The sequence below is a fragment of the Cryptomeria japonica genome, chromosome 10, assembly GCF_030272615.1.
Source record: "Cryptomeria japonica chromosome 10, Sugi_1.0, whole genome shotgun sequence".
Lineage (NCBI taxonomy): Eukaryota > Viridiplantae > Streptophyta > Pinopsida > Cupressales > Cupressaceae > Cryptomeria > Cryptomeria japonica.
The window spans coordinates 443,968,332-443,986,805 of NC_081414.1; the positions used below are offsets into that span (position 1 = coordinate 443,968,332).

The 18,474-nt window shown below is 39.3% G+C and overlaps 1 protein-coding gene across 6 annotated transcripts in view; it reads left to right on the forward strand.

Annotated features, from left to right (window-relative positions):
* The window catches only part of LOC131067547 (uncharacterized), a 209,864-nt gene extending 191,756 nt beyond the window's left edge, over positions 1–18,108 (forward strand). For 4 of the 6 annotated variants that reach the window (XM_058002609.2, XM_058002608.2, XM_058002610.2 and 1 more), the window contains 3 exons: positions 16,916–17,323; positions 17,537–17,652; positions 17,746–18,108. In XM_058002609.2, coding sequence (XP_057858592.2) covers positions 16,916–17,323; positions 17,537–17,652; positions 17,746–17,876 — 655 coding nt within the window. In that variant the 3' untranslated portion in view covers positions 17,877–18,108. Of the gene's footprint in view, positions 1–16,901; positions 17,324–17,536; positions 17,653–17,745 lie in introns of those variants that run through there. The other 2 variants (XM_058002614.2, XM_058002612.2) reach the window with 2 other exon arrangements.
* Positions 18,109–18,474: the final 366 nt, after the last annotated feature.

The window sequence follows — 18,474 nt, forward strand, 5'->3', positions numbered from 1 at the left end:
CAAGAAGAGTCAAGGTTAAATAAGAAAGAGATCAAACAAAAGAATATAGATGAAGATCTCCAAGTCCTAAATACGAACTCCAATAAGAAAAGCAAGAAGAAACAATTTAAGAAGAGGAAAGGTCATCAAGGCAAGAATACCTCCAAGAAGGATCTCTCCCATGTTCAATGTTACAGGTGTGACAAATTCGGGCACTATGTTGCTAAATGTCTTGAAAGGGCTAAACAACAAGCTACATTTGCCAAAGCTAGAAAATCAAAGGGAGAAGATGACTCCGAGAAATATGTACTCTACTCAGCACTTTCAAACCAAGCATGAAACAAAGCTAACTCATGGTTGATCGACAGTGGCTCATCCAGACATATTACAAGGTTTAGAGAAGTGTTAGACTCCATGATAGAGGAGACTGATGAGGAAGTGACAATCGGAGATGACTCTGCACATCCAATTAGAGGAATTGGAACCTCCACCATCAGACTGAAGTCATGCTTATCATTACACCTTACAGGAGTACTATATATGTCCCAAGCATCAAGAGGAACCTAGTCTCCATCTCAGCACTAGAGGATAATGGGTATAGGGTGACCTTCATGGACAACAAAGTGTTGGCTTGGCCAAAGAATTCGTCCATTAAGAAAGCCAAAACCATTGGTCAAAGACAAGGCTACCTGTATGAGCTGTGCACAGAGCTCAACCTAGCCCTAATCCATGAAGTTGCATATGCTAATGAAGTTTGGCATAGAAGACTAGGGCACCTGAATTTGAATTTCAGAGCTTTATCATCTATGGAAAACCTTGTAACAGGTTTACCCGAGTTAAAGCAGTATCATTCGGGGGCATGCAAGGGATGTGCCCTAGGTAAAAATACCAAGGGTTCTTTTCAAAATAGTACTAGGAAAAGAAGTAATGTTTTAGAATTAGTCCACTCTGATGTATGTGGACCTATGTCTGTACCCTCTTTAGGAGGATTTTTGTATTATGTAATATTTGTGGATGACTACTCTAGAAAGACTTGGATCTACTTTCTGAAATGTAAAGAATCAGAAGAGATCCTTAATAGGTTCAAAGAATTTAAATCACTAACAAAAAACTCAAGAAATAAAGTTAAAACCTTAAGAATTGACAATGGGGCCATACACCTCAAATCTGTTTAAGGATTTTTGTAAAAATGTTGGGATTAAGAGGGAGCTTACTATACCTTATAATCCTCAACAAAATGGGGCAGTGTTGACGTGTACTTTATACACAATCATACACAGAATAAAATACCCAAAGGCATCTTATCCTCTCTTGAATAAAGTCGCTAACTGCTGAAGATATCGCAAGAAGGATCAGTTAGGATGACTCCAATGTTCTTGTAAGTAGGGTCTCTACGTGTGGATAAGCACCAGTGGTCGTTGTGATTTGCTGTGTCCTCAAGGGGCCTTACGTTGCCGAAGATTTTGCTGAACTAAACAAACTTCAAAAAATAACAAAAGGATAGGGTTTTGCAAGAGGTCTAATTTAGTCTAACCCTAAGAATGACTTCATGTGGACAAGACTTGGCAAGATTCAACCAACTTCAATTTTGCCATAAAATAACAACTCAATTGAAATTGATGCGATCTTCTAAGGTAACAAATGGTTCTTCAACACATCAAAGATCAAAGACACTACCATGAAGGTACATATCCAAGATACAATAACGATTGAAGGTTAAGTGATTCGAGTATTCTCTAGTCGACCACGCAAGGCGTTCCTACAATCAGCAAGAAGCTAGTGGTGATCAAGTCCAACACTTTGTCCTTCGAATTAACACACTACTTTGATCGAGAAATGATTCAAGAAAATTGAACAACCATGAAGATAACTAAGAGACTTGCAACAAAACACCATAACTTCAATATTTCATTGATCTCAAAGCCATCATGTACAACAATTGTTTGAATTCTTTCTTCAAAGCTCAATCTTGCTACAAAAAAAGTAAATTGCTTCTAAACTCTAATCTCTCTCTAATACTGATTTTCTAGCTATCTCTTATTCAACTTATGAAAATGAAATGAAATGAGGGTATAAATAGCATCCTCAATTACAATGAATGGTCCAGATCAAAAGTAGATCAATGGTCAAGATCATGACACCTAAACCCTAATTAGGGTTTTATTACAAAAGTTCCTCTTTTATTGCATAACATTAAATGCATAGCCAATTATTAAATTTGGCACGAAAATCTAGGAGACATAGACCAATGACAATTAAGGTGCCATGTCATCTATAACAACCTCTCATCTAGAATCTTATTCCCTTTCCAATGCTCCTTTTTAGCATATGCAATGAATCTTGATACGATTCCCTCGATCTCAGCAATTGGAATCTCGGGAAGATTCTTCATTCTTTCTTCCAAGTGGATGACCTGATCAAATGCATCTAGAAGAGCTGCGTCCCATGTAAGTTCAAGTTCCTTAGTCTTTTCAATCAGGAGCATGGTGGCAAACATCTGGTCCTGTTGCTCATCTGTGATATTGGCGTCCTTGCAAAAGATGACCTTAATCCTATCCTCCAATTCCTGCAAATCCACATCTGTCTCAACTTCGATCCTCCTGCCAAGAATGGTACGAAGTACCTCAAATACTCTGTCCTGGATCGGGTTGATCACCTCCTCAACATGACTGCACCTAGTACTGATGTCCTCAAAGAGAACTTCCTTCATCTGGAGTAAGGTTGACCACTGAAGTAAACTGTGAGGTCCTCCATCCATGATTCTTTCCTGCGCTAAGACCTTCCTCGATGTTTGTCTAATTACTTTCAAGACAGGAATGATAACATCCTTGGTATGAGCAAAAGCGGCCACTGTTATCATCAAGTTATGGATGATCTCAAGAACCTGAATAGCTTGGTGAATGGTCTTCATCATCCTTGTTGCAAATTCTACGGCAACTGTATGAGATTTATCCATCCAAGTACTCATACGCTGGACCATACTCCTGAATCTCTCTGCCTCACCAATTGATTGAAGGGGAAGTGCCTCTATGGGTGATCTTGCTGGATCCTGACGTCCTAAGGGCTGATTGAGATGGCTGAAATATGTTCTCCATGCACCTCTCTCTCTCTCAAGCTTCCTATTCTTCTCCATTTCTTCCCTAAGCTTGTCCTTCAATGCTTCAAACGAATCGGTGGCATCATCTAGTGTCTGCTCGGCTGTGGATGGACCTAGCTCAAATGTCTCTATATCATATTCCTCTGCTAGGATCTCACCTTCGTACTTGTCTACTGCTGGTGTAGCTATCTGTAATTTTCTGGATCCAGTCTCATCTCTAATCATCTTGGACATCTTGGTAGCCTTTCTCTTCTCTGTCACTTCCTGGGAATGTCCAACAAGGCTCTCTAAATCAATCACATTGTCTTCATCCTCGATCACAATCACCCTCGTTAATCTTTCCTTCAACCAATCTGGGATGGCTGATCTTGTCTCTCTAACCTGTATCTCCTTATGCAATATTTCTTCTTCTCTGTGAGGAGATGTTACTTCGTCATTATTCTTGTCTTCATGTAACTCATAATCTTGGAGAGATCCACTTGGCGACCCTTGAGGTACCTGTCTTTCTTTATCATTCTGAACCATCGACTCCATAGACTCTTCCACTTCAAGTGTCCTTTTCTCTTGTCGAGAAGATGTACCGGATGAACGATCTCGGCTGGCCTCTTGTTTCTTCTTGGAATATTCTCTCTTTCCAGGTCTCTCTTTCCTCTTCGAGCCTCTTGGATGGAGATCGCCTTCACTTGCACTTCGAAGGTTGCCTTCATTTGCATTTCTGGGATTAGGATTACCTTCGCTTACACTAGCTCCACCCTCAGCTGGTTTCTCTTCCACAGTGAAAGTCATAGCTATGCCTTGCTCTCTCAACTTCTGATGCTGCACATCAACCCATCTGCGAGTACAAGACAAGACTGGAGCCATCAAAGCATCTAGATCCACGACCTCGGGTTCGTTCCAATCTAACCTTACTGATTTGCTTTCTCGATCATAGGATGACTGGAGATGTCTGCCACTGTCCTGAGCTTGGTCGGCCACTCTGTAAATCTTGCATTTCCTGATGAAATCCAAAGGCAATCTAGAATGCATCTTTCTTTTCACTTCAAGATCGTCTAAGAGATTCATCATAAAATCTTCAATCTGAAACTCATGCTTAAACTTCCTACCGACTGTCTCCTCTATATATCCATGTGGATCAAAGCTCTCCCTCAAAGCAAAGAATGAAAAAGAATACAAAGCTAACTCCTTCTCTGCGTCATCCATGGCTAAAGCATTAGGACATACCTCAACTGAATTGCCCAATATGATAGGTACCGGAACTCCATTTCCATGTCTGTGTCTGAATGCCTTCGCATAAGCTGCCAACTGTCTTGTTACCTCAAGTAACACTATTCTGTCTGTCGGATATCTCGGCAACATGTATGGAGGTGAAGGACATCCATGAACTCTGATATAAGTAAACTTCGGAAATTGGATAAACCAAGCACCGTACCTCTTTACTAGTTCTTGTGCATCCTGAGATAATCTATTGTGAATCCCGCCTTGCAACGTCCTTGTGATGTTCATCGTGAAGGTATCATTAACTAACTTGTAGTTGCTTCCTGGCGGATGATGCAAGTGAACATAGGAATCACAAACTCTGACCTCGTCGGGTCCTCTTCCAATCACTCCTCTGTGAGGTAGTCCTGCGTACTCGAAGCTCCTGATCAAGGCATAGATGACGTATGAACTCATGTGGAAGGACTTGGTAGCCTTGAGTCTCCTCAACTGTACGTCCAAGCAATGGCTAATCATTCTAGCCCAATGTATAGTTCCTTTTCCCTGAACTATCACCTGGATGAAGTAGAACATCCACTTTTCAAAGTAAAAAGCTTGAGGTGCACCTGTGACTCGGTTGAGCATTGTAATCAAATCTCTGTACTCCTCCTGGAAATCAATCCTGTGTGGTGTGTTCGGTACCTTGCTCAGGCGAGGACGACTCTTGAGTAACCAGTTCTTGTTAATGATGCTTAGGCAAGCATCTGGATCATCTTCGTACATGGACCTGGCTCCTTCTATGCTCTTGTAAATCATATCTCTGTGCTCTAGAAGATGGAAAGCCTCACTTATAGCTTCCTCTGAAAGATACGCCAAAGTGTTTCCTTCCTTGGACACGATCGTTCTGGACTGGGGATCATAATGACGAGCACACTCGATCATCAACTCATGGCACTGTACTGCTGGAGGGAAGCCGGCCGCCTTAATGATGCCACTTTCAATAATCCTCCGGGCGACAGGTGATGGCTTGCCAATGTAAGGGACCTCTCGAAATTTCTTTGTACTGAAGTTGCCCAAGTTGGTATCTCCAATGTTGCTCCATTTAGACACGATCTTGGTCTCCACCTCTTCGGTCTTTTGATCTTCCTTCATGAGAGCAGGACGACTGGTGGATGCTCCCGCCTTCGGGGTCGCCATACCTACACAACATTTCATAATAAGAACTAGATTTTGCAATGCATAACATAGATTAGATTAAAGATTAATTTTAGGAAACCTCATGATAAGTCTTTGAGTTATCATTTCCTAAAAACGATTAAGCTAATGGAATTTCAAAATTTCAAAATTCAAAATTTAAGATCAATATTGAAAATTTAGACAAGGGAAGACTTTGCCATACCTCACTTGCGAGCTAACTCTAAAAATGCAAAATAAGGCGATTTGTCTAGACAAAAATTGGAGTTTTGAAGTATCAATGCGATCCTCTTCTAGCAAAGGCACCTTCCTTGTCAACTTCGCCAACTTGTGGGGTCTTCAACGTCTTGATGGCAAATTCGCTCCACCTCAAACCAAGTTCGCACTCCCCTTTGAATGGAATTTCGCACCTCTCCTTGATGAAATTCGCACCTTGTAATTGTTTTCTCCAAATTGCATGCAAAGGGATGATTGAATGATGTTTTAAAATGCCATATCACACCCCCTTTATATAAGCGCTTACCTCCTTAATTGCCTCTAGGCCGACTTGGAAATAAAGCAAATAATAACAAAAATTAAATAAAGGGAGGCCGACTTTTGTATAAATATAAAAATAAAACCCAAGCGCTCACCTCCTTATTTAATTAATTAATTAAAATACCTTTGTAATTAATTGTTTCGGTTTTTTAAAAGGCAAAATTAATTATTAAATGCCTTGTGCGCACCCATTAAATGCCAATTTTAATTAAAAATATCAAGGTTTATCAAAATTTAGCATTTAATGCAATTTAAAAAATGATGTTGGCGCCTAGACATGGGAAGAAAAATGAACATTAACTTCATCGCTCTGGTCCCTGGGAGAGGGACAGGAGCGATTATGCATTTAGGTCCTCCATCTTTCATTTTTCACGTTTGAAACTTCATCCCCTACGTCCAAAATGAGGTTCTCGCTATGTATTTTGATTGAGACTTATTTCATCTTTGGAAAGAATGCCTTTTAGACCATTTTCGCCCTGGTCCCTTGGTGAGGGACAGGAGCGAACTTGTATTTACTCCTTGGTCTTTGCCTTCTAAGTTGCCAATTTATATCACAAGGCAAATAACAACTTTATTCTTTCATTCCACGCATAGTTTACTTGTCTTTTACAAGGCAAATTTGATATTTGAGTGTTTATCGCCCTGGTCCCTTGGTGAGGGACAGGAGCGAACTTTGAATCCTAGCTCAAATTTGTCATCTTTTAACCTCAACTCCTCGTTCATTGCCTTCCAAACGATATCCTTGATCTTATGTATCCTTGCCTTGTCAAGGTTTTGAAGGAAAATGAATGATCTTGTGAAAATCGCCCTCGTCCTTGACTGAGGGACAGGAGCGATATAATCTCCTTAGCTCAATTGATCACCTTTTGACGTTAGATTTCTTTGCATATCATCTTCTTAAGATACCTTTGATACTTTGCAACCGCGCATAACCTTGACTTGGCATGATTTTTGAAGGAATTGGCCAATATGGTAAATATCGCCCTGGTCCCTGACTAAGGGACAGGAGCGAATTTGGGCATCCTGAGCTCATCCTTGTTCTTGCCAACTTGCAATCACTTTCACTATGAAGAATGAGGTCCTTTGATCTCTTTTGGCCACTTGAAACTTGATAAACCTTCAAAACTTAGGCCTTCATGAAGATTTCGCTCTGGTCCTTGGGAGGGGGACGGGAGCTACACTGAATTTCGCCCTGGTCCTTGACTGAAGGACAGGAGCGAACTTGGGCTTTTAGTGCAAAAATCTTCATCATATTAACTTGCAATTGTCTTTAAAGTGTAAAACAATGTCTTTTACTCCCTTTCAAACATTTAAAATGTGAATGGCAACTTAAATTTGGCCTCATTTGAAAATTTCGCTCTGGTCCCTGCCTGAGGGATAGGTGCGAATTTAGGCATTTTAGTGCAAATCCTTTATCTTTGGTGATCTTCATAACTTCGTCCTTCGTCAAGACGCTTCAAAATGTCCTTGTCTCCTTGTATCCTGTCTTGGAGTGGTTTGAACTTGGATGGAAGGCAAGATAACCACTATATCGCCCTGGTCCCTGGCTGAGGGACAGGAGCGAATTTATACTTGTAGGCTCCATCACACTTTGCTAACTTCAAAAATTATCTTCAATAGAATCGTTGTGCATCCCTTCATTCATCCATGGCTTGGAATTCATTCAAACTTGGCGAGAAATTGACCTAAGGCAAAAATCGCTCTGGTCCCTGACTGAGGGACAAGAGCGCCTAGGTCAATTTGGAGTTCATTAGGTGTCTTGCAATCTTCAATATGTATTCAACGGGTTCATTTCACCTTCCTTTCTTGCCTCAAACCCAAAACTTGCTTGCTTTTTGCCCGAAACATGCCTCATGAGGAATTTCGCTCTGGTCCCTGGGAGAGGGACGGGAGCTACATTGAATTTCGCCCTGGTCCCTGACTGAGGGACAGGAGCGATTTTGGCATTTTGGTCCATTTCCCTTCACGAAGGCACTTCAAATTATATTCAATTGATAAAACATATCTCCTTTGATCTCCTTTAATCGTCAAGTTGTTTAAATCCTGCAAGGACAAGGCAATGTTTGGTTTTGAGCTCCGGTCCTCCACTGAGGGACAGGAGCGATTTTGACTCCTGGGGCATTTCCGTGCTCATGAAATTCTTCAAATTATATTCAATGGAAAGATAATGCCTCCCTTTACCACTTCCACTCAAAAAATCATCTTGATCCTGCAGGGCTAGTAAGATTTTTGAAAACGAGCTCCGGTCCTTCACTGAGGGACAGGAGCGATTTTGCTCCTACAGGCCAAAATATCATGATTTCGGGATTTTGATCACTTCACAAGGTAAAAACAAGTCATTTCCAATGCCCGGGATCAAATATCAAAAAACTCAAAATTTGGTCAAAATTACTCATTTGGACAGAATTCACAATTTCATCATTCATATTTAGACAAATTTAGACTCTTCATTCAAAATTCCAATTGAAAATAGACCAACTCACTTAGCCTCTGGCGAATTCACTTTATTCAAAATTGCATCCTACGAAAGGAAGCTCAAAAAAAAGCTCTCAAGACTGATTGGACTTTGGCCTGAAAACGACAAAACAGAAACCCTAAGGCTTGACCCTAAATCCAGACAACTGACAAACTACCAAAACCCTAAAAAGCAGAGCGAAAGGCGAGCAACAACGAGCAAAAAGAGGGGGTCCCCATTTAAATGGGGCGATGTGTGAAATGGTCACAACAGGCAGCTAAGAGGAAAAATAGGACACTTATAGAAGTTGCCAAAGCTATGCTCCTTGATCAAAACCTAAATGCCAATCTTTGGGCAGAAGCCACCAGCACTGCCGTGTATATACAAAATAGATGTCCTCACTCCCATATTGAATACAAAACCCCTGAGGAAGTTTTTACTAAAACAAAGCCAGATATCAGCCATCTTAGGATATTTGGGTGCCCTGTTTATATTCATGTACCTAAAGAGAAAAGGTCAAAACTAGAGCCTTCTGAAAAAAGGGGAATACTTGTTGGGTATAGTGAAACCTCCAAGGCTTACAAAATCTATATACCTGGTCAAAGGCATATTGAATTTAGTAGGGATGTAATTTTTGAAGAAGACCGAGCCTTCAAAAGAGCCCAAAGTTCCTTGTAACTTGAAGTCCATGTTCCTGCCCCTAGCATAGATGAAGATCCTACCCTTGAGCTTCAGAGGGAGAATCTTGAGGAAAATGAAGGTGAGATTCAAAACCCACCTAGAGAAAATATCAAGAAAAGACCACTATGGGCCACCAAAATTGTAGAAGAAGCTCAGAAGTATGTTGCCCCTTCAGGAACCTTCAGAGAAAGCAAAAGGCCTAATGAATTCACCAGCTATGTTGCCCTCATGAATGATCTTTCAAAAGCTGAACCTACCAATGTATCAGATGCACTTAAACATCAAGTATGGAAGAATGCCATGTCTGAGGAATATCAGTCCATTATGAAAAAATGATGTTTGGGAGATTGTTCTTAGGCCAGCTAGGAAAATCTGTGGTTTCCTCCAAATGGCTTTTCAAGATCAAACAGGCTGCAGATGGTAGAATTGAGAAACACAAGGCTAGATTTGTAGCCACAGGGTTCTCACAAAAGGAAAGAATTGATTATGAAGAAACCTTTGCACCTGTAGCCATATACACTTCAGTAAGAGCAGTCTTAGCCATTGCAACAACAAAGGGGTGGAAAGTACATCAGATGGATGTAAAGACAACATTCCTTAATGGAAAGATTGCAGAAGTAGTATATCTAGAGCAACCTGAAGGGTTTGAGATTCATGATGCAAAGTCTTATGTGTGTAGACTCAAGAAAGCTCTTTATGGGCTTAAACAGGCTCCCAGGGTTTGGTATGAAAGAATTGACACTTATCTCACAGGGCTAGGCTTCTCAAAGAATGATGCAGATCCAAATCTCTACTATAAGCAAAACAAAGGTGATATGCTGATATTGATTCTATATGTTGATGATTTGCTAATCACAGGAGAAGATCACCTCATAGATCAGTACAAGAAAGACCTTGCTAAAGAATTTGACATGAAGGACTTGGGAATCCTTCATTACTTCCTAGGATTGGAAGTATGGCAGAATTCTGATAGCATTATACTAAACCAGGGTAAGTATACCTTGGACATTTTGAAGAGATTTGGAATGTTGAACTGCAGACCTATGACTTTTCCGATGGAAACAAACCTTCATAAACTTAAGGAAGCGGCAGCAGAATCACAACCCACAGATCCTACTCTATACAGGCAAATGATTGGGTCCCCGATGTATCTGCTAAATACGAGACCAAATATTTGTTATGCAGTTAATGCTTTGAGTCAGTTTATGTGTGATCCAAAGGAGATACACCTAGTAGCAGTAAAACATATCATGAGATACCTACAAGGTACTCTAAAGCTTGGTCTCAAGTATGAGAGAGTTGATCTGAATTTACATGGATTCACAGATTCAGATTGGGCTTGAAGTGTAACTGATAGGAAAAGCACCTTAGGATGCTATTTCAGTTTAGGTTCAGCCATGATATCCTGGATTAGCAGAAAGTAGTCATTAGTAGCACAGAGTTCCACTGAGGCCGAATACATTGCAGCTTCCATGGCTGCTTGAGAGGCAGTATGGCTTAGGAATTTGCTTGTGGGATTATTCGGTGAACCAATGAAACCTACAGTTATTCATTGTGACAATCAGAGTTGCATAAAACTTTAAGTGAATCAGGTGTTTCATGACAGATCCAAGCATATTGAGATTCCTTACCATTATGTGCGAGATATGGTAGACAAGAATGTGATCCAGTTGGAATACATTTGTACAAGAGATCAGACAACAGATATTCTTACCAAACCACTTTCCAGAGTGAAGGTTGAGCACTTCAGAAAAGGTCTTGGTATGATTGAAAGGTAATTTGCTTTGTAATCTGTACTTATATATTAATAAGATGTTTAATGTGTAAACTTCTTTGTCGTGCTATGACTTTTATGGGCTCCACCCCCTGTGTACATTTCTAAGAGGTGACGATCTCTCAGATAATGAACACTTGTATGAAGACATTATAAGGTGACGATCTTATAATGATCAAACTAGATATCATGTGTGATTCCTGGGATGTCATGGATGTGCCATGATTATATTGTGGTAAAGACATTTGAAAATGTCAGTGCACATACCACAATTTGGATAAAGTGAGGATTTAATTATTCTCATGCATTTATCCTTAGTATTGCTTGCTTTGCAATACCGATATCACGTGCTTAGGTGATATCTTGTCATCAGAAGTTAATGTGGTGAACTTCATGTCACGTGCTTAGGTGATATGACTTCTTGTATCACGTGTTTAGGTGATACTTCATGTCACGTGTTTTAGGTGATATGATCCTTTGGAGAGTGAGATTATAAAACTACATAAGGAATATTGATCAGCATGAGAAATGTGATGCTAGATATGTTGTTTGTCATTCATCTTCCCAAGCTAAGAGGGAGTGTTGATACATGATAGCTTCGGTAAGATAAATGATTGAATGAGAGATAAATGAAGTCTCTCATTCAATCATCTATCTCATCGATAGACTATAATAGACTTCACTTATTATTCCTTTGTTCTATCATCTGATATTACTATTATAATTGCTCTCCTTATATATATGGTGCATTATCAGTTTTACCAATTATAATCATGCAAACTAATGTTAAATTTACGATCATGCTAGGATCGTATTTCACGATCTGTGTTAATATATAAACATTGCAATCTAACAATAAACAGTAACCTTGATATCTCGATTGTTATCGGGCTTCATTGTTAATGCCACCGATTAGTTATCGGGCTTCATTGTTACGCATTGACACCGATCAATATCGGCATTAGATTGGTTATGTATTGCAAATGAAAAGGCACAATCAAGTGGCATCTTGATCGGCCATGTCTAATAGACATGTCCGATCAAGGTGTCACTTGATCGTCCCTATTTTTTTATATATACCAATCAATGATAAATGGAGAAGACATCGAAATTATTAATGCTGTATCTCCACCTGCAATACACAAAATAGAATTAATCACTAGAACAATTATATTGTGATAAACATTTACATTGAAATACAACAACATTATATATATACCTTGATCATTGAGTTGGAATTTGAAAAATATTTACACTATGGGTCCCTTTCGTAGAAAGTGAAAGTAAGGGAAAAGAAACAAAGCAAAAAAAGAAATTAGCATTTCTCATTTCGACTTATGAAAACTTATGATGGTTGCTTTCCTTAGTGGATTCTTATATTAGGTAATCACAACTTTATATTAAGGATTCTTATAAGCTCTGGTTGTCACAGCTTTATATTAAGGATTCTTATAAGCTTAGGATCTTGTAAGCATGATGCTGATCCTATCAGTTTAATGTTGAAATGCTAATTTTGATTTACATACGATTTCTAACTAGAAAGAGTTAGTTTCAGAATTTGGAATAAAACTAGGCCTAATGCATTACTCTCTAGAGTTAGAAGTATGCCAAGGATCAAATGAATTGATATCCTGAATAATGGATTGTAGTGTTTCAACAGCTAACTCTGATTTTGCAGATCGATCGGAGTATAGACAGTTGATTGGATACTTGATATATCTAGTTAACACTAGACTGGATATTTGTTATGCAGTGAGTGCCCTCAGCCAGTTCATGAACAAACCAAAGCATGTTCATCTTGTTGTAGGCAAGCATATTCTGAGATATTTGCGAGGCACAGTTGGCTACGGGTTGAAGTATCCAACCAACACTGTCATCACCTTGGAAGGCTACTCTAATTCTGATTGGACATGAAGTGTAACTGATAGGAAGAGCACTTCAGGAATTTGTTTCAGTTTGGGTTCTGCTGTTATCTCCTGGGCCAACAGGAAACAGTCCTTAGTTGCATAAGTATTGGAAAAGCTGAGTACATTGCGTCAAGTGTGGCGTCAAGAGAAGCAGTGTGGCTTCACAAGCTTCTTACTGGGTTGTTCGGACAACCTTGGGAACCCACTGTCATTCACTGTGACAATCAGAGTTGTATTAAGATGTCTACTAATCCCGTGTTTCATGACAGGTCAAAACATGTGGAAACTCATTATCACTACATTTGTGATATGGTACAGAGAGGTGCCATTCAGCTGAAATATGTCAGCACTGATGAGCAGATTGCAGATGTTCTCACCAAGCCTCTAGCTCGTGTGAAGTTTGAATACTTCAGAGAGAGACTTGGAGTTGTTGAGAACACAACTTTGGCTGAGAGGGAATCTCAATCCTAGTGATGCATTAAGTTGCATCTTCCACCCTCTGCGGGCAATGCAAGGTGGAGTCACCCTCTGCGGGCAATGCAAGGTGACATTGGATTCTTCTCTAGGAGAAGTTGAGGTGAAAGACCTCTTCCACCCGCTGCGGGCAATGCAAGGTGGATCCATCCTCTACGGGTATGCATGATGGGTATCATGGAAGGAGTCCATGATGTACTTAGGATTCATCCTCTGCGGGTATGCATGATGAATATCATGGAAGGAGTCCATGATATATATTGAATTCATCCTCTGTGGGCATGCATGGTGAATATCATGGAAGGAATCCATGATGTATCTTGGAACCATCCTCTGTGGGAATGTATGATGGATATCATGGAAAGAGTCCATGAAGCATGGTCACGTTGTAACTTGATTATTCAAGGGATCCTCCCTAGCTAAGAGGGAGTGTTGAAATGTAGCTAGGTTGAATCCCTAGCGTGATTAATTTTAATGTGGCCCTTGGCCTTAATATTTATTGTATTGATATAATTGATTAATGTTTAGGGCTGAGCCCTAATCTGGATAGCTTGTAATTGGGTTGGGCCCAAATAAATATCAATGTAACTTGTGAATGTTAAGGGCAGGCCCTATTTGGGCGCTCAACTTATGTAACTTAAAATGGTTATGGGGCAAGACCTATTCATTGTGTAACTTGTAATTCAATAGGTTAGGACCTATTGAATATGTAACTTGTAACTTGGGGTAGGTTCTATGTAATTTGCAAAATGAATTTGTAATTTGGCACCAAGGCCGACCTAGGCATAAGGGTTAAAGGCATGTATATAAAGGAAGTGACTTGAGGTCACAAGATACACATTTCAGCGAATATCCTCTTCTTCATCAAGTAGCGAATTGCCTTCTGTAATCAGCGAATTATCTTCAGTGATTAGCGAATCAGTATTGGAAGTCAGCGAACTTGAATGGAAGATCAGCGAACATAATCTAGAGGTCAACGAACTCAATTGGAAGATCAGCGAACATAATCTAGACGTCAGCAAACTCCTTCCAGCTGTGAGCGAACTACGAGTCAGCGATCTGCCCTTGTATTCTGCAATCTTCAGCAAGCGAAGTAGAGTTACAGCCCAGCGAACCCTATCAAGATTGAGCGAACATCTTGCAAGGTTGAGTAAACCTCATACAAAGTCAGCAAACTCAAATTTGGGCTGCCAAATTGAGCTACAAGGATTTGATTCTTTAAATTGTTATATCTCAGATAAGTTGTGCTTGTGCCCTAGAAGGCTATATTGTAAATCTACTATGTGGTCAACATAATACAATCTGAGATAGTTGTTGCTGGGTTTTTCACCTCCCAGAGGAAGGTTTTCCCAGGGTACATGTGTTATGCATATGATTTACTTTGCATTTTGATTTTCTGTTCTATATTGCTAAAACTAACAATGTAGCCATGCCTCGATATGGCTGCCAGATGATGTCAACAATCCCAAGGGGATTGATGATAAGTCTCCATAACATCAAATTTCCACTTGCCATGTCGCAGTGGGTATGCGTGGGCTTGTGGCATGTTTGGTACAATAGGGCAGGGGACCGGCCTCATGCATGTGATATGCTCGAACATTCACACCTGTAGTAATGTGCACGTGGTGAAATATTCATGGTGCACATAGCGTTCAAGGTCATGGTATAGATGAACAAGCTTTCTCTAAGCCCAAGCAAATACTTGACCCCTCTCCATTTGTCTAATACATGGTATAAGACTTGTTGTTAGATGAGAGCCTTGTCTGTCTATGGTGACTCAAGAGTGTCACCGTTGTGATCATAATGCACCTGATGGGTGGCATCTGCACATATCCCTGCTCTAGCCGCTAGAGGTAGATGTGCCCAGTGGTGTCCATTGCCCTGCCTATGCACCACTCTTGTCCATCTTTGAGCTCTACCCTTGATAGGGGCTCATCCAGAGAAATCTGAGGTCCTTGGATGGGCAGGAATAGGATCCAATTATTATGACAAAGGTCATTCTTTCCTAGAAAAAAGGGGCCTTCAAGAAGAATCCTTGAGTGATCATCTAGGTTGGAAAAAGAAAAATGGAAAAAATATTCAACATAGCAGCTACCTCAACCTGGCCACTTAGTTTCCAATTTCAAAGTACCCATCTTCTAATGGTATCAATGTTTCCAATTCCAAAGCACCCATCTTCTAATGGTATCAATGTTTCCAATTGCAAAGAACCCATCTTCTAATAGTATCAATGCTGGGATGATTGCCACAGAATCTCCCACCAAGCGAATTGCAAAGTCAAGTAGACAACTCAGCAATAAAAGAATCAGGAATATCAATTTGAATCTGCTCTTCCACCTCAACCTCAATAGAAACCCTAGGGCATTCACACTTACCAAAACTCCTAGTAGCCAAATCACAAGCATAACCATTCTGCATGCTTGGAGCATCAAAATCCATCAACACACAAGCCTCCATCTCAGAAAGTTCCTCGAAAACCATAGGGTCATAACAAGAACACCATGGGATGAAGAAACAGTAGCCACACTATCTGCCTTCCTCAACAAAAGACTGGTCATCAACCATCAAAGGGAGAAGAAAGCATTTTCACAAACTTGAAAATGTAACTCCATCTTGAACTTCCACCATAGTCATCTCATCAACCTCATGCTCTTGCACCTTGATATGAGCCTCAAAGAGTATGTCAAGGAGAAGTTCATCCTCCTCTTCAACCCATTTGCATGCTCAAACATCCTCCTCAGAAAAAATCATCAAAATCATTGTCCTCAACACTGCTAGAGTCAGGTTTGCCATTGTTGGAAAAGGAATTTGTTCTTGCCGCTGGGGTTTGTGCCTTTTCTGAGAGAAATTGAGCAGCAAAATGTTTATGAGCTATGAATTATCGTCCTCCCCAACCCAATCATGCATGCAAACATTTTCAGAGAAGGTAGCATCAGAATTGCCATCATTTGCATCCTTTGAGTCGGATTTGCCATCGTTGGAGGAAGATTTTGTACTCGTCACCACTAGGATTTGTGGATTTGTTGTCGTCACCATTTAGAGACCTATTCACATTTTATTTTAAATTGAAATTTACAAATTAAAACCATAGATCACAAACAAACTACGAAAATTTTAAATTACAAGTTTTTGAAGTTTGGCAATTTTCTTAAATTTCTTTAAACTTACAAAATTTAGTGAAAATTATTTGATATAGCCAATCTTGGTAACAGTGGATGCAGTATCATGAAACAAAATTCATTATCACTATCAAGAACAAAGATAATATGACACGTCCATTGTAGTGAAGATTTGTTTTTAATGATTTTTAATGATGAATACATCTTGAAGCTTGTCCTTATACCCCATTGAAGCTTTCATATCAATTCTGATATGTCAAAAAACTTCGTTGGTCATTTCTTCATTTTCTGTTCATTGAATATTGAGTCTGTAAAAGAAACATGGAATGGAGAAAATGTTATGTTGAGTTAGTCTTATTTCAGCAAGTAAATAATGGCCCTATATTTTAGCACTTATTGCAGGGAACCCTATCGCCTAGTTTTACATAGTACACCTGGTGATATTTTGTATTTGTTTCTCTGCATTAGAATGAATGAACTTTTATGACAGCTTGCTTGTTTCAGGGATATATCACGGTGTGTTATGCTTTCAAACTTCTGGAGTGTGGATTACAATATTTTTCAATCTATTGCTTTGGGTTGCGTGACACAAAATAGTCATGACAATATGAGTTGGAGTTTTACAGATTGTGAACTTCTAGATAAGGCTAAGAATCACAAGGACTTGAAAGACAACATGATGTCAAGGGAAGAGGCAGAATCAAGAATGGGAGGGAACAAGTTTCCTTTTTCCCATGCATATTTTTGTGAAGAAAATACAGCAGTTTGTCTTCTGGTACTTGCTGCACCAAATAAAGATGAAATTCAAACAAATCAAGATCAATATTATTATGGATTAAAGCAAAGAGGATTGTGGAGGTTTGCATTGCTGGAAAACAATGTTTTGCTGGTGGGGAGTATTTTGGATGAAAGGTATATACTCATTTGTATGAATATGTGGATTTTAGCACACATATGAGGTAGTAATATCTAAATAATCAGATCCGTCAACTTTGTTATTCATTACTTAGGGAAGTTCGTAGCACATTAATATTGTATATTGTATAGATTACTAGTATTCAAATGTTGTAACTTGTATATAATGTATTTTCATAATGTTTCCATTACTATGCTTCAATTGTGCAGGGCTTCTGCTGTATCTATGTTATCCCAGAGTGGAGTTATAGGAACATCTGAAGGTTATATATACATTTGGGACGCAATGACTGGAAGAAAGATCTTTACTTCAAGAGATTTCGAAGGTAGTGAAGATTAAGTTGAATACAGTTGTTATAGTAAGGCTGTCATTATGCGAAAAATATTTGGAGAAACTAACCATTTTAAATGTCTTCAAGGTGTGCATATCTCGTGCATCTCTCAGAATCAGATGCCAGGTGCATTTGCAGTTGCAGGGAGTAATAATCGGGTACTCCTTTATGCACAAGTGTTAGGGTCATCAAATAGCTATATATTGGGAAACAAGTGAATTCAAGGATATTGTACAGCATGGCATTTGGGTATCTCATCAATTGGTCCTTTTTTTTTTTGTAAACATTGAACATATTATAAAAGTCCGTTCTGTATGTGATTTTTTGTGAAAAAGGACAGATGCTCCAATATTCTTTATGCAAAGTTTGATTTTTCATATTCAATAGTTTTCAAATCTGTACTTGCATTGGCTTGAGATATGAACACAGCTGAACCTTGAAGTTGATTCTTGTGGAGATCCCATGCAATGCTGCTTTTTATACTTTCTAAGCAAACATCATGTTATATTGATTCTAGGCACAGATGTTAGAAGCTCTTTGAGGACCAGAAATTGTGTACTTGACAGTTTTGATGTTAGTCTGTATAGAGCAGTGATAAATATAAAATATTACTTTTTCTTGTGGTTTTAAACTTTCCTGGATTAGTGTCTCGTTTTAGTTTGAGGTTATATGCAAGGTCATAGACACTGTAGACTTGCTCTCTTGAATTATTAAGTTTGGAGAGGATTAGTAATTTTTTTTAATACCTTCTCCATAATAGGTCTGAGTAAACCATACTCCAATTGTTTATGGACTTGTTGGCTAGTTTGTCAAAAC